Below are 17,966 nucleotides of genomic sequence, written 5' to 3' on the forward strand. Positions count from 1 at the left end.
GGCGTCAACCACGATGCCCATCAGTGGTGGACTAGATAAAGAAAATGTGGTCCATGTACACTATGGAATACTACGCAGCCATAGAAAGAATAAAATCATTTCCTTTGCAGCAACATGGTTGTAGCTGGAGACCATTATCCTAAGTGAACTAATGTAGATACAGAAAACCAAAAATAACACATGTTCTCACTTATAAGTGGGAGCTTGAATCGAATACACATGGACATAAAGATGGCAACAGTGGACACTGGGAACTGCTTAAGTGGGGAGGATGGAAGGAGGGCGTGGGTCCGAAGGCTACCTCTTGGGTACTATGCTCCCTATGTTGGTGACTATTTGTACCCCAAGCCTTAGCAGCACACAATTTTTCACTGTAACAAACCATGGGGACCCTCTGAACTTAAAAGTGGAAAAAATTATCTTGTAACATTAACAGATACATTTGTATAAGTATATATGTTGGATATTGTATGTATTTTGAAATATACATGTCAAGTAGACATGCTGCCTGACCCCAGGGAAATTGTGTGAACATATATGTGCATCCAAAAAGCATATACATTATGTATATGCATGTAATAGTTCTCCCCTTTTTTCACTTTCTAAAAAACTTATCTCTTATGAATTCGTAGTGCTTAAGAAAAAAAATATCTGACAAGGAAAATAAGCAATAAAATTAGATGAAGAGTGCCAAGGAAAGCAGTCCTAAATTTCAGAGGGCATGCCACAAGGTATTCAGATCTCCTCCCTCTCCTTTCTCTCTCTCCACCAAAAACAAACCCAAGCCTTTCCCCGATGTGAGATGAAGGAAATCTATAACTTTGTGTATTGGCATTATACAGTGTCACAGTATGAACTCAAGATAAGTGGGTCATCTTGGAGATACACACTTGCTGTTTTTTCTTTTCTCTCTACTTCCATTTTTATTGGATAATCCCCAAAGAATCAAAGAGGAAACAGATAGCTAAAGGCTCCCACCCAAGTTGTGGGCCCCCACCCAAGCTAAAGGCTCCCACCCAGACTATTTATTTTATTTAAAATAAAATAAATTTTATTTTACTTCTTTGCATTCTTTATCACCAATTGCTACAGGACATCTAGAGGAAAAGGTGACAGTTTAATCTCCCATGATGTTATTCTAATTATGTTTAACAAGATGCCAATCATCTTGCAATGGTTTAATCATGATTTATATCAAACATTCTTAGTGTAAGATGTCTCCCTCCCAGTCTTTCCCTAAAATCTTGCATCAAATCAATTGAGACTTGACATTATCTTTTCTTTTTTAAAAAGTTTCTTTTTTGTTTTTTTTTTTTTTTTAAATCCAACAAAGACAGCAAAAGGATTACTATATTAATATTATTTGGATGTTGTATAAAGTGGGTTAGAATTTGATGTACTTTTTAAATTAAAATTTGCCATTAAAATTTGCCTCAATTAATAGTTTTGTTTAAAAAGTTGATCTAACTTAATGAGATTTTATGTTTGTTTTTATATTTCTGAAAAGAGTATGCCCCAATAGGAGGATTTCCACATCTTCTTACATAGCTTTTACATCACTAAAAGCTGTATAAAAGCATCAAACTTTGAATTGAAAGGCTGCACCTAAAAATGATGTCATGAAGCAAATGGGTAGAACTAGATAGGATATAGTGCTGTCTTTGTCTTTTGCTTCAGCAGCCCAAATCTAATTGTTGAATAATGTGCTTTAGAGGACAGTAGTCTCTTTCAAACTGAAACATTACAGAAAGTTCCACCCAGGCAATGTGCTATTTCTAGTCAAGTATACGGAGACTTTACATGCAGAGAGCAGCTATAAAGATGTTGGGATAGGAGCAACTTAGATACCAGTTCAAATAGAAACTTAGACTTGTGTCCAAAATAGCTTTATATGAATTATAGATGTTTAGTGTTCAGCCCTCCTATAAGCAGATATTTAAATATAATAAACATAAATGATTTTTAGATTTTGCTCTTCTCATTTTCTTCTATTAAAAAAACCTTGGTGAAACCCCATCTCTACTAAAAATATAAAATTAGCTGGGCATGGTGGCGCGTGCCTGTAATCTCGGCTACTCAGGAGGCTGAGGCAGGAGAATCACTTGAACGAACTTGGGAGGCAGAGGTTGCAGTGAGCCAAGATCGTGCCATTGTGCTCTAGCCTGGGTGACAGAGCGGGTCTCCATCTCAAAACAAAACAAAACAAAACAAAAAACAAAAAACTTTGCTTTGTCTGAGTTGATAATGGCCAAATATGATCCTCAGTTTGTCAGTTATACATTAATAAGTCTTACATGAAATCACTTCATACATTCTCTTTTGTGTTTTGGCCAGGAGTTTAGCCTGAATTTTAAATTCAGTGTGATACCTATATTTCTTACTGGTTATTTGTATAAGACAAATAGTAATCAAGGAAGTTCATCTGCATTGTTTGCTTTTGAATTATGACGTAGCTTTATAGAAAAGAAATCTGTGAAACGTCGTAAAATGATATCCCTAAAAGGGCCATATTAGAGAAAAAATGTTTTTGACAATTTAAAAGCTATTCCTTTCAGATAAAGTTGCATATATGTAAACTATTAACATTAATTTACAAGCAAATATTAAGTTTTATTAAAATTTTTTGGCTCATTTTGCATAGTGGAACTAACAGTTCATCTACTTAGAAGCTGTACCACATTGACTAGATGGCCCTTCAGTAAAATGCCTGATGCCTTTTTCACCCTAAAACCTAAAAGTCTGGTGATTATATTATAGGGAGAAGACAGTCATTTTGATTTCTTTGAATAGAGATTCAACTCGAATTGTCTCAGTGAATAACTTGTAGAATGATCTATTATCCAAACATCTCCTATTTATTTTAATTATTAACCAAAAACCTGGGGTTTCTCATCTTTTCCTGGTTAAGATTTGATGGCAAAATGGCACATAGTCTTCCCATTAGATTCTCTTCTCTGGAGGAGAAATATATTTGTATCTAAAACTTTGTATTTATATTGAATTTCTAAATTGGCTTTTTTTTTTTTTAATTTCCCTTTCAATTTTTCTGCAAGATGGACCTCCCTATGTAATTTCAGTAATCACCAGGACTCAGTCTTCCCAGCCATCAGTGTTATTTTCATGGAGAGTGGGAATACTATACTGTGTTATAGTTTAGGGTTATAATAATAATATACCTATTATTATTTCAAAATGACTTTCCATAGAACATTCCTACTTGATATTCTAAATGGAATCATGGAAGGAATCTATGTGTTAAAATAATATTTCTCTTTCTCTCAAATACCACTACAAAGCTAAATGGTAATCAGGATCATAGAAGCAATTTTGCAGAGATTTTGAATGATCATTCAACTCCCCCACGATAGTGAGTGGAACAGACAAATGCAGCTGAGCGTGCCTCTGCTCTCCAGCGACAGGGAGTGAGGTTTGCCACCATGCAAATCTCTGGGGGCACTGACAAGCTTCTATTTTTAGGTCTGTGTCTCCTATTGGAAACATGCTGCACTGTGTGCTCTGTAGACCACCCAACCCACCCACTTTTTGTGGTTTGGCCTTCTGTAAGGCTTGCCTGCAGGTGTGACCTTACTCACCCACCTAGAACAAGCTACTCTGCCATTTTTCTGAAGTTTAAAAATATGACTGGCTAAAAGAAGACGGTAAGCAAGTCGATTTTTATACTGTCCTGGAAAGTTATAATTATAAAGTTTGGTGAACTTCGTGAACTTTTTGAAGCATGTTTTTGCTGCAAACTTGTGATTGATGTGGAGGCCCCTTGGGGCATAGGTAAAGCAGTTGAAATATAGGAAGTTGAGTGAGCTGTCTCTTGTACATAACCTACCAGAGGCTTTATGAGGTTAGTGTGTACATTGCCTCACCCCCAGTCCAGTGCAATTTGAAATTAGATAAACATTTTGGCAATGGTGTGGCAAACCGAAATTCAACCTTGCTTTTCAATAGTTCTATTAACTTTATAAAAGTAATAAGCTATTTTTTGTAAAGTAAGCTGTTAGGCATCAAGAGCACACTAAAGCAGCTATATTAAGTAGAAAGGAGGTGATTTTTTTTCCTGATGTAACCACACTCTAAATCTTCACAATCTGTCAAAACTTGCTCTATAATTCTAAGCCAGCAATATTCAAAATAGCACAATAAGTACTGTTAGCAAGATGTGGAAATTTTCTTGAGCAGTAGGAATGTACCCCAGAAGTCAGGATGTTTGCTCACCATTAGCTCTACTTGCATGCAACCTGTATTGGCTGTCCCTTAGGGACTCAGACTTATGGCTCCAAAGCGGACAAATGAACACAAAGTCTCATGAACACTCAAAAAGAGCTTCTTGCTTCATAACCCTGTTAACTATACAGGGTACTCCCTTCCTTAGTGAAGCATCATATGTCTTCATAACTTCCTTGGAAACTTCTTTGTAGTAAAGGGAAAAATTGAGGCTCTGTTATGTGTCAGAACCTGAATCCGCCACCCATAGTAGAACTTTAGAGCCAAAAGAGATTTTTTTTTCTTTTTTTTCAGATCATGTGGAATTTAGAACCTTAGGGGCTAGTGACTAGCTCAAGGTCACATGGTTTGTTAAATGGAGGAGCCAAGACCAGAAGCCACTGTGATCTCACTTCTAACATAGCCAGATAACCACATAAGCATGAATTACTTCCAGAGGAAGGTGATTTAGTCTGTCTTCTCTTATCTGGCACAAAGTAATCACTATCTAGATGTTAGTTGTTGTTAGAGTTATTTTTATTATTTTTATTTCCCTCCCTCTCCAGATGTTACTGTGTTTCACAAGAATATATATATATATTTTTTTTTCTTTTTCTTTTTTTGAGACGGAGTCTCGCTCTGTCGCCCAGGCTGGAGTGCAGTGGCCGGTTCTCAGCTCACTGCAAGCTCCGCCTCCCGGGTTTATGCCATTCTCCTGCCTCAGCCTCTGAGTAGCTGGGACTACAGGCGCCTGCCACCTCGCCCGGGTAGTTTTTTGTATTTTTTAGTAGAGATGGGGTTTCACCGTGTTAGCCAGGATGGTCTCGATCTCCTGACCTCGTGATCCGCCCGTCTCGGCCTCCCAAAGTGCTGGGATTACAGGCTTGAGCCACCGCGCCCGGCCACAACAATATGTTTTAAGGGTTTATGTGGCTTGTATTCAAATTTTAAAGTAAAGATCTTGTGTAAGTTTAGGTCTGGGGAAGATCTCGAGAGAGCTTCTAGTTTAGCTTCATAATAACATTGTCCTTCCCACAATGATTTTTTCCACAATAATAAAAAATCTTTTTTTAGCTAGGTCTTGTGATTTTAGCTAGAAGATAGTTTGAACAGAAGAAAACTTTTTAAAGTTCATTTTCAGAGTTTGCTGAAAAATTATCTGCTTCTCTTTCCCTCTCTCTCTCTCATTCAAGCAGACATAATCCCCTGACACATTATACTTGAGATCTATATAAAAAGTTAACATTTTATAAATACTTTGAAAACTAATTCCAGTGATGAATTAATTTGAAGCCTTAGATAGATCATATTTAAACAAGCTGTTCATGTAAAAATGGAAATTTTTTGAAAAAAAATTATTTAAAAAGATCTGTATTATGGAATTTTTACATCAGCTCTTATTACTAAGATGTTTACATAAAAGTGTTCCATAAAGGGGGAAAATTATGCCGGTTGCACCTATAATTTGCTTTGCTCCAAACCTTGGCTGTTTAAACTGCTTCCATTTATGTGCACAAACCCGAATGAGTTTTTTTTATGCCCTCAAATTAAAGGCCCATTTGGAAAACTTGAGCTAACAAGCACACTTATCCTGCCACTAACCATCTTTTTCCCAATATATTCTTCCAACTATTGGGAAGGTAAGTTCATAAACCCAAAATGTGCTCTAGCTACTAATTTCAGGTCCTTCACCTGCACCACATAACATGGAATAAATAGGAAGCAATAACCCTCTGGTGACCATATGTAAAGATATCTAAAAGAAAACTGAACATGAAAGGAAGTAGGGGCTCAGTAAGTTAGACTAATGAATGAACAAACCAAAGTATGGCTAAACGTGCTTTGCCATTTAATAACCACAGTCACAACAACACTGAAAACTAATATTATTTGAGCATCTTACTGTGAGTCATGTATGGTCCCAGTACTTTATATAGATATCTCATTGGCTACATTCATGTGCTCAAGAAGTTAATTATGTGCTGTTTAACCAGTAATGACATCATTGCCTTCATGGGTATTAGAACTATAATTAGCTTTTATGAGGCTAAGACAATCTCTACTTATGTTGGTAGTATTTAGCAATATTTTTCTGATTAATGCCAACATAAACCTGTTCCACCCTGCAATACTGCCTAGGTAATCCATATGGAAAGATTTTCTGTAACAGTCTCAAGTGAGGTGAACATTAAGTGAATGTGTGTCTTTTAAGTTTCCCTAGTCTTTCTTTAGGTGTAATAGGTAAGATCAAAATGAGACAAATCTTTGATGAACATTAGAATAGTCACTTTGCTGCTTTTCTGTCTTATCATCAGCAGTTAGGCTCACTTCAATGAATTCCTTCCTTATAGAATAAATCTGCCTTGCCACTGTGACTGCTGTGTTCTTTCCACAAACTGTCAGTATAGCTTGCTAGCTTTTGTCTTTCTTCTTGTCATTTGTAGGTTCTTGGAATTGGGCTACAGTGATTCTTACAAGGATCTTTGTTCACTGGTAGTTTTGTGTTGTTTATGTGTAAAGGAGCAAGTCTTTAAAAAGAATCTGTGACTGGACCTGGTGGCTCACGCCTGTAGTCCCAGCACTTTGGGAGGCCGAGGAGGGCGGATCATGAGGTCAGAAGTTTGAGACCAGCCTGACCAACATGGTGAAACCCCATCTCTGCTAAAAATACAAAAATTAGCTGGGCGTGGTGGCATATGCCTGTAGTCCTAACTACTCGGGAGGCTGAGGCAGGAGAATCGTTTGAACCCAGAAGGCAGAGATTGCAGCAGTGAGCCGAGATCCCATAAGCCTGGGTGACAGAGTGAGACTCTGTCTCAAAAAAAAAAAAAAAAAGTGTCTGTGCTGGCCTGTGCAGTGGCTCATGCCTGCATACCTGTAATCCCAGCACTTTGGGAGGCTGAGGTGGGAGCATCACTTGAGTCCAAGAGTTTGAGAGCAACCTGGGCAGCATTATGAGATCCCATCTCTACAATTAAAAAAAAAAAAAAAAAAAGCTGGGCATGGTGGTGCATGCATGTGGTCCTAGCTACTTAGGAGACTGAGGTGGGAGGACTGCTTGAGCCCAGAAGGTTGAGGCTTCAGTGAGCCATGATTGCACCAGTGCACTCCAGCCTGGGAGACAGAGCAAGACCATATATATATATATATATATATATATGTGCTAAACACAAATCCAGTTATTTTACTTTTGCCACATTAAAACCTTTTTAGTTTTCCTATTGCTGTTAGTATAATTTTTCATTTTCTCTAGCATGGCTTGCAAAATCCTGCAAAATCTTATCTCTGCCTACTTTGTCTTTATCTCTTATTTCTCTCCACTTTACACACAATGCTCCAGCTGAACTAAATCTTAAGTTACTTGAACCATCTATGCTCTCTTGTACCTGATGACCTCACTGCCTGGAACACTCTTTTCTATTTTGTCTCTATCTTCCCCCTTCACTTGGCTCACTCCCAAGCTGCATATTTATGTCTCAGTGTCTTGCTGATTTGGTTAGAAATGGTACTGTTTCCATGAAGCCTAATCCCAGACTATAGTATGGCACTCGTCTGCTCTATCAGAGCACCTGTTCTATCAAGAACACCTGTTCTATCAGAGCAGTTATCACATTGTATTATCACGATCTACTTATTTATCTGCATTTCCAATAATCCATAAATTCTGTAAAGTCAGAGATTATATGTTGTGCATGACTGTATTCCCAGAACCTAGCACAGTCCAGGCACATAAATGTTTTATAAGTATTAAGTGCAGGGATGTGGGGAGATGAGAAGAGATAAGTTAGGAAGAGTGAGCAGGGCTAATAAGGAGTGAGTGCTGTGTATGTCAGTCAAGGGGCTTGTCTTGTTGGATCCCAGAGAAGATTTGGAGTTAGAGAAAACTTACCTTCATACTTGGATATTGATAGATCTTTCTGGTAGTGATGTGAAGGATGAGTTAATTGCAGGTGACAAGAGTATTGACAAGGAGACCAAACTTTTATCCAAGAGAGAAAGGATGAGAACCTTAAACAACAAGACCTTAAACTATTGGAATGAGATGAGGAGATTTAACAACTGTGAATAAAACAAATGTCATAGCCTTTGGCAAATTATTTGAGACGGTGTGGGAGAAGGAAGAGAGAAGGGATGTTCAGAGCCCTAGTTTGGATGATGTTCATGCTGCTAACAGTTATGAGGAGGATACAAACATTATTTGAGGAATGATGTTTGGACTGATGGCTCTGTGGGATATCCAAGTGGAGATATTGAGTAGGTATTTGCAAAGCTAGGATATGGTGCTCAGTAGCACATGTATGGGATCAACATTTAGGTATAATAAGGCTTTTGTTCAGATGAGATTAGCCAGAAGGAATGAGCATATATAAAGAAAAGCTGAACATAGAGGAGAGCTCTATTAGAGTACTGGCTTGAGGCACACTTGGTTGCAATGAACAGAAATCAACTAAAATTAAGTAAAGTAGTAGGGTAGTAGGTGTAATAAGAATTATTGTCATATAATTCAAGGACAGGCCACAAGAAACAGCTCCTACCCTTCATTACCGGATGTGGAATGGCTGGAATTAAAGCCCCTCTGTTTCTCAAAGGTCTGGTGTTCTCTCATCTCTGTGCTCTACATTTTCTTTTCATTTATTTATTTATTTAATTTTTATTGAGACACAGTGTGATCTCAGCTCACTGAAACCTCCACCTCCTGGGTTCAAGCAATTCTTCTGCTTCAGCCTCCTGAGTAGTTGGGGTTATAGGAGTGTGCCACCAGGCCTGGCTAATTTTTGTATTTTTAGTAGAGATGGAGTTTCACCATGTTAACCAGGCTGGTCTTGAACTGATCCCGTGATTCACCTCAGCCTCCCAAAGTGTCGGGATTACAGGCGTGAGTCTCCACACCCAGCCTCTACATTTTCTCTCTTACCCTTTCCTCTGTCAGCCCCTCAGCTTCCTATATTTCCAAGTGGTCAAGGCAGCTGCTACCTTTGAATTTCTATAATGTCATCGTTCTTTTTTTTGTCATTCTCTGGATAAATTGTGTGTGTCTCTAACTTGAAATTCTCAGAGAAAGACAGCATTGGGGTGATTAGCAAAGCCCATAGTTTGGTTCCCTTCAGGTCAGGGGTTTACTCCTTGGACCAAGTAGTACGAAGATGACAGCAAGAACTGTGAGAGGAGACAGATCCTCTTGGGAGAAGTTGTACCTATGAAGATTGAGTAGCTTCTGTAGTAAACTGTTATTTAAAGCAATACTTCTCAGAGTTTAACATGCTTATTAATTATCTGAGAATTTTGTTTAAATGCATATTTTTTTTTAGTAGGTCTGGGTGATTCTGCATGTCAACAAGCTCTCAGGTGATGCCGACGCTGCTTGTCTGAGGTCCTCTGGCCAAACAGAAAGGATTGTAAAGCCAAAGGTAGCAGAGGCAGTGCTTGGAGAGGGCTGAGAGGGCAGGAGAGAAATGAGGAGAATGGAGAATTTGTGGGTAAGAGACTGTCCAGAAGCAGCGTGTGCTCGGAGGCATCCAATGCTGGAGAGGGTGAGCAAAATAAAAATGGAAGCTGCTTTAGTATAAACACTGTGTGAAATTTTGTAAGTTCTTATCAGCTGAGTCCAAAGGCCTATGAATTCACCAGCAAGAAGGTCCACACCTGGATTAATCCAAAGTTGGGAGTTTGCAGGAAGAGAATAAGGAACTTGAATGGATATGTTAACCAGGAGGTAGATTTGGTGATAGACCATGCAGTTTATGTTGTTTCAAATTATTCAGTGCCTTTAGATTTTTTTTTTTTTAAAGCTGGAAAAGACTCAACCATTGCTTGAGAGAGAATAGTTACCCATGAAAATATGTGTGGGTGTGTGTACATATGCATACCCATGTGCTTGTGTGTCTAATCCTCTTGCAAGTGATGTATATCTACATAACAGGCTGACTCTGGAATGATTTACAACAGTTCACTTGTTTGGATCTTCAGAAAGTATTATCTTTTGTAGTCAGACATGGAATGTTCTCTTGCCAACGTGATTATGGAAAGACAGAACTCAAAGTTTAAACATTAACAGGATTACAGAAGAAAGAGATGTGTTTGAGTGTGTGGTGCATGTGGGTATCTTCGGAAATTCAAAAAATTGCCAGTCTTAATGGTGCCTCATCAAGGAAACTTCAGTTCAACATCTTGTTAATTTTCTAGTAATGTCAAACTTAATTGAACTGATTCAAGTAAGCCGGTACCCTTTGGAACTCATGCTTAAAGTCGTTGAAGTAGCTTCTTATTCAGGGTGTTTCCAAAGAACGTTTTGGGGTTGACCCATTACAGAGGGAAATGGAACAATTATCTGGTTGACTCAGGAAACCATTGTTTTAGGAGGAGTGGGTGAATGAACTGGTATTCTGGCATGGCTGTCAGAAGTTCTGGTAGGGGACTGGAATGACCAATGTAACCGTGCTTTAAGAAAGACCCTCCTCAAGTGTGGAAATGCTATTTTTGAATGCAGAGCTTGAGGAGGAGTGGTGAGGGTGGTGGGGATGCTTGCCAAGTCTGTCACATTAACAGAATCACAGATGTCACAGCCAGATTGCCTTGGATTCCATGCCATCTTAAAAAATATGGATAGTGGTCTGAAATCACTTAAAATAGCTAACTTTGATGAAGTCATCCATTTCTGCATATTATCAATCATGTAATACATGCCAGCATCTAAAATGTTACTGATGTTTTACATTTCAGTGGTGTTACATCTGATAGCAATTTACTTAGATCTGGAGAAATGGTATGTGGCTATCCTGGCTCTTTACTGACTTAGGTATTAGAACTGATTCTAGAATTGTTAGTTGCTGGCCCTTAGGTTTAATCTTTAGAAGCCACCAAGACTGCTAAATATTTTAAATGTTTTTAATCAACAAATGAGCTTTTCATGTGTGAGAACTCAGTATATCCTCATGGATAATTCAAATAATGACTGAATAAATGCAGAACAAGCAGGCGACTTAAGCTAAATTTTCTGGAGATAATTTTCACTGGCCAGGTTTTTCTACAGGCTCATTAGCTGCAGTTTTATGTATGTTCAAATAAAGATCAAGGTTTACTTAAATGAATTAATTTTGTTCACCATTTAACGCAGTCTAGAAAAAGCAATTATTCAGTACCATCAACATATTTGTGTTGAAAGAAGCTAAAATTAATCTCCATTTTGATTTGTCTCTTGGGATCTAAAATTCTTGTTTTAAAGAGATTTTAAAGAATTGGCATTTGGATTTTATAAAGAAGTACTTGTGGCAAAGGTAGTATAAGAATCCAAGTCTGAGATATTTAAAATAACCTCACAAGGTAACGGTTATTAAATCTATGTCAAAATGTTATATATCAATTGAATTAGGCTTTGACATGACTGGAAGATTTTTCATTATAGATTAGAGTTTCATTGAAAAATAAACTTTTGTAAATATACACACAAGTAAATTACTGCTAAATACTTGTAAGCATAGGCAAGAACTGAGGGTGGAATTTGGTTTGTTGTTTGTTTGGATTACTTGAAAACCTTGCTTTTATAAATTATCTGTAAGAATATGTTACCATATCTGTCTTTGGATTTGGATTCTTATACTACCTTTGCCACAAGTACTTCTTTATAAAATCCAAATGCCTATTCTTTAAAATCTCTTTAAAACAAGAATTTTAGATTGAGCCAGATGCTTTGAACTGGGTAGCTTTTAGCGTATGTGTTAATCCTGATTTTACCAATACCTCATTTAGTGGCTACTTCAGTAACCATCTAATTAGGTAGCCCTGACTCTTACGAGAGAGCAAAGTAATTACTTACTAAGCTAGCTCATAGTGTAGGAATCAGTTAGCAGTGATATTTGACTACTACAAATTGGAAAATTCAAAGCACTATATTTCATACTTCCTAATACTTTTTATTAAAATGTTTCCAAATGAGTTTCTTAAAATATGTTTATTTTAGGGCTATGAAACTATTAAGAAATTGTCCGTTTAAAAAATGTCTTTTAAAGAAGTACTTGAGCTCACCATTTTGGTCTGTGTTTTTTGTTTAAGTGTGGCAACTTTTTTTTTTCCTAGAAAGACACTAGGCTTACATTCAGAAGGGCTGGTTTGAATTTTGGTGCTGCTATCTATTAGATATGTGACTTTGTGCAAGTTATCCAATCTATATTAGCCTCATTTGTTTCCTCTAAAGATAGAGGTGGTAATAGTTCTCAGGGTTATTATAATGTTAAATGAGTTATATGTGAAAGCTTGTTATTGTGAATTGCTCTATGAGTATAATGAAGAGGATGATATTGTGTCTAGTTTAATTGATATTTCATCTATTTAAGACAATTATTATTTAGTAGCACTATCTCTAAATGCTGTCTAGGCACTGAAGGTAAGAATCATATAGAAGAATGTATCAAACGTTCTTCTGAATTCATGTTATGAGTGTCATCTTTATCTTGTTTCTATCCCTCTGAGTGCCTAAGGAAAAAAGAGATTCTACTAAGGTGGTGTCCTATTTTACCTCTCTTAAATTTTTAATGCACTGATTTTGTGTTATAGTAATTATTAATAATAGCCGACACTTAACTAGTGCTAACTATGTCCCAGGTACAGCTTCCAGGACTTTCTAATATTAATCCATGTTATCCTCCTGGTAACTCTGGGAAGTGGTTGCTATTATCACCACCAGTGTAAAGGTGGAGAAACTGAGGCACAGATAAATTAACTTGTTAAAGATTACACAGTCAGTGTTGTCAGTCAAATTTAACTTTCTTATACCCTTGGGCAGGCATGGTGGCTCAGGCCTGTAATTTCAGTACTTCCAGAAGCCAAGGTGGGAGGACTGCTTGAGCCCAGTATTTTGAGGCTGCAGCGAGGGCCACTACAATCCAGCCTGGCTGACAGAGAGATACCCCATGTCTAAAAGATAATAATGATAATAAATTTTCTTAAACCCTTTCTTCAGCTTGTAGGGAAGAATTTGGCAAAGATAATATATACGATAAAGGAAGTCATGCACATTACTTGGGTCTTGGATATAAAAGATGGCATCTTATCTTGGAAAAATGATGCTGCCTATCTGCATGTTGAGATGACAGAGATTGTTGCTTATTTTCCTTTATATTTTTATTTTTAATCTCCAATGTCTATAACTGGATAAATTATTGTTGATTTACTAGGGTTACTTCCCTCTCCTGAGCCCAAGGCAAAATAACAGTCCTAGCCATCTCAGTCCTGTGTTGTGAGTGATGTAATTGGAAGAAACAGCCCAACACCCCACCTGAAGAGATGTTCCAGAGCACATGTACTCTATTTTCTTTTCAGACTTAGAATTTGACTTGGTTATACTGCATGGAGTCTTTCTTTAATTTAGACATGGTTCCCTTCATTTAAGCTACTCATTTGTTCATAAATTTAGCAAATTTTATTGAAGAACTCCTATGTGCCAGGGGTGCTGTGCAGTGCTGGAGAGTAGAATGGCAAATATGACAGTCACACACCCTCTGCTTGTTGAGTTTACAAAGTAGTGAAAGAAGATTGACAATAAGAAAATCATATCACAAATGGAAGTAACAGAAGTCCTCTGAATAGCGCTACAAAGCAGAGGAACATGATGCTCCAGGGATGGATAAGAGAAGGCATTTGGCAGACACTTGAGGATCATCGTTTGTTTTCCATAGTCTGTCTTTGGTCTCGTACAAGATGTCAGAGACTTAAGGAGGAAGAGCAGGAGGAGGGCAAGTTAAAAAGAATGGATGGGGATAGAGTTGGCATATTGAAACATTGAGTAATACAAAGTGGCCACAGAGAAAAAGAAAAACCTCACTTGAGCTGTGTAAAACATCGAATTAGTCCTTGAATATATCACTTTGTCATAGAAGAATAGTAATATTTGTAGTAACTACCATTTTTCAAGAAGTGTTACTGCATATGCATTCTAGTCAACTCAGTAAAAGAGGGAGGGATATAATAAATTTAGTTATTTTCATTAGTATGTTTAAAGTATTTTATTGTTTGAAAGTTTATATTTCCATTTAATGGCAGTTTATCCAGTATTTTGGATAAATGAGATCACTGCCTTCATTTATATAAATATGTCAAAGCAATGTGCATATTAGTTGCAAAAGCATCTCTGGACAGGAAGATGGTAGACCTTGGTTTCTGATTCCAACTGGTGGATAAATAATAATTGAGAACAACCTAACTGTTCACATTAGTGAAAATGGGATAATAGCATTTCCCCTGTCTACCTCAGAAGGGGTTTTCTTTACATATTTCATTCAATTAATATTTTTTGTGAACCTTATACTGAGAACAAATAGTGATGAGCAAAGGAGACATGATCTTAGATCTTATAGGACTTACATTCCACGGGAAAAACCAATATTTATTTACAATGGGTCTTAATTTTTCCATTCCTGTGACCTGCGGTGCTATTCTCTAGTGTGCTCATGGCATGCTCCCTCACTTCATTCAGTTGGGTCTCTCCTCAAATGTCACCTCTTTGGAGAACCACCATCTCTAATATTCATTTCAGTCTCTCCTTATCCTTTGCTTTACTTTTCTTCCCCACCTTTATCTCTCATTATACTTGTAGTTACCTTTAGGTCCAACACTGAAGTATAATAATCCTTTATCCAACCGGGCATAGTGGTGCACACCTGTAATCTCAGCTACTCGGGAGGCTGAGGCACTAGAATTGCTTGAACCTGGGAGAGAGAGGTTGCAGTGAGCCAGAATCATGCCACTTCCCTCCAGTCTGGGCAACAGAGCAAGACTGTCTCAAAAACAAACAAAAAGATTCCTTTATAGAGAGACTTTGTCTTTCCTGCTCATTGATATTGATATATATTATTTAGAATAGTGCATGGCACATAATAGACTCACAATAAATATTTACCAAATGAATGAGTAAATGAGATGAGCCCACAAGCATATAATTACCAACTGTGACAAACAAATGGGGTAAGTGAATGTATTTTCAAAACTATCAGTAATCCATGTTTGCAAGGTGATGCTATTTATTTGAATTTCAGAAAAAAAAATACAGTCTGCCAGAAGATAGCTTATTTTTTTTTGTATTTGTAGCTTTCTATTAAATTATTTATTTTCTAAGAGTTTCTCTTCCTTTATATCCATGATTTGTAATACTGAACACTATCTTTATGGTTCTGTAACCCCCGCCATCCCAGTTCAATTACTGTATGGAGTAGAGATTCTTAATCTGGGTCAGTGAACCTTTGTGAAAGTCACTGTTGCCTTCTGAGGCCTCATTGTACTCCTTGAAATTGTGTGTAACATGTGTGACCCCTGCTCATTTTACTGGAGAGAGTTCCTATAACTGTCAGATTCTCAGATTGTATAACCTCCCAAGTTTAAGAATCATTGCATTAAAATTTTTTATTTCCCTTTTACTTTTTGTTGCTCTATTGATGGTTCTTTTCCTCCTCAAGAAGGTTTCATTTTCCATTTATATTTTATGATTGTATGGTGGTATTTTTAAATATTTACTGCTCGATTGTCCCCAGTGTGTGGTATTCTCAGTTTATTATATGCATCTGAACCCAGACCTTCTCTCTGTCTTTCTTTTGTCTGGCCAGCAGTGTGGGGATGTGCCAACTGCCGAGTGGTTTTGTCCAACCCTTCTGGGACCTTTACTTCTCCATGCTACCCTAACGACTACCCGAACAGCCAGGCTTGCATGTGGACGCTCCGAGCCCCCACCGGTTATATCATTCAGATAACATTTAACGACTTCGATATTGAAGAAGCTCCCAATTGCATTTATGACTCATTATCCCTTGATAATGGAGAGAGCCAGACTAAATTTTGTGGAGCAACTGCCAAAGGCCTATCATTTAACTCAAGTGCGAATGAGATGCATGTGTCCTTTTCAAGTGACTTTAGCATCCAGAAGAAAGGTTTCAATGCCAGCTACATCAGAGGTATGTAAACCAAAGGCAACGCCAACCTTCTGCTTTTGTTTAACATGTTCTGCAGTAAACACAAGGACCAGGAGACAGAGTTATGCTCTTTTATGTGAATGTGAATGATTAGGATTGGGATTTAAGAGCAAGAAGTTGTTAATATTCTCTGAGCATTCTTGTTAGCAAAATATAATTACCAGATCCAAAATCTAGTTACAGGAGAGTTTAATTCTTTTATATTGTTTATATGCAGAACATTTAAAGGCTGCTTGGAAGACACTGTAGATATTCCACTGCTAATAATTAAAACCTGTAATTCTAACATCTCTCCACTGAAAATTTAAAACATCCCTTTTAGAAATCATTTCATTTTGGGTTTTATGATGTTGTCCTTTTAAGGAACTATGGTATGGAACAAATACAGAAAATGAACAGTAAATTTTTAACAAGCTAGTAACAGTTTAAGCTAATAAATAACACAGCTTGAGGAAAGCCCCCTGAAAATGGCTAACTGAAGGAAATAAGGCATATTTTTATTAAATATGTTTTCTATATTCTGGCACAACATGACATTTAAATAATCTTTCTCTCTAAAACCTGTGTTTCCCTAAAGAAACTCAAGCTTCGATATGATGAGACTTATACTGTTTTTTCTGTGCTTTCTAAGTAAAAACAAACAGAAAGGTACAACTATAAAAATGACTATTATGATTTATACTTTTTTTTCTTCTGAACTTTCTAAGTAAAAACAGAAAGGTACAACTATGAAAATGACTGACCCTCACTATTATAAGTTGTGTTTTCTGATTGTGGAGTTATTTATTTATGTTTGCCATGGTTAAAACACACATGCTTAAATTTTTCAAAATGTTTTAAATTTTTCAAAATAATATTTTAAAAATGATAAAATATAGGACATTGGAAAACAAAAAAAAGAAGCAAAGTAGAATTATCTGTACAAATGCCACCCAGCCATAACCACTAATAAAATGTTGATGGAGACATTTATTTCTAGGCTTTTAATTTTAACAATGCATGTAGAATAGTGGTTCATATTGTTTAAGTGTCTCTTTGCATAAGTGGACCTATAAACTTCTTTATATTTAAAAAGTAGACTAAAGTCCATGATTCCTTTAAATTCTATCATAGATTTTTACTAGAATAGTTATACTAAAATGATGTTTTATTACAGAACTATTCTTGATGTACTGAATATTAAAATATATTCAAACTGTTATTCATATGAAACCAGTATTAAAAAGTATTTTTGAGGAGAAATACTTCTTTCTCAAATTAGTCTCACAATGGCTATGATATTAGCATAGGGCTACATCTATTGGTATTATTTAGTAATTTTGCATGTATCATAGAAGGATTAGGTGAATACATTTTTATTTTGAATTTATTGCACCTCTATTATAATAATAGTACTCGCCACTTATTGCTGTGGTACTGGCACTGCTCTATGCTTTGGACATATTAACTTATTTAATTCTTATTGACCATATATGTAGTAGGTGCCGTTGTTGCCCATTTTACAAATAAGACAAAGGTAGAGAGAGATGAAGTAACGTACCCAGGGTCACATGGCCAGTACGCAGAAGAGCTGGAGTAGGAAACTCCATGGTCTACCCTTTACTACTCAAAAACTAGCTTATATGTCTGGATACCTTAAATTTCCACTTTGTTTGACTTTTCACTTAGACTCCCTCTCCTTAATAGAATTAGTTTTGTATTTGTTCCTAAAACATCCTGATGATGGCAGAAAAAATAGGAGGATATAGAGTATCTGAAAGGGAGATGGCAGTACAGGAATGTTTGGGAAGAGTGAAA

General features: G+C 36.8%; 1 protein-coding gene across 1 annotated transcript in view; it reads left to right on the plus strand.

Moving 5' to 3' along the window:
• LOC104655534 (adhesion G-protein coupled receptor G6) overlaps nucleotides 1-17,966 on the plus strand; it is a 119,477-nt gene that overhangs the window by 49,221 nt on the left and 52,290 nt on the right. Inside the window, 1 exon segment of the mRNA XM_030928968.1 lies at nucleotides 15,810-16,151. Coding sequence (XP_030784828.1) covers nucleotides 15,810-16,151 — 342 coding nt within the window.

Source organism: Rhinopithecus roxellana, chromosome 4 (genome assembly GCF_007565055.1).
Source record: "Rhinopithecus roxellana isolate Shanxi Qingling chromosome 4, ASM756505v1, whole genome shotgun sequence".
Classification (NCBI taxonomy): Eukaryota; Metazoa; Chordata; class Mammalia; order Primates; family Cercopithecidae; genus Rhinopithecus; species Rhinopithecus roxellana.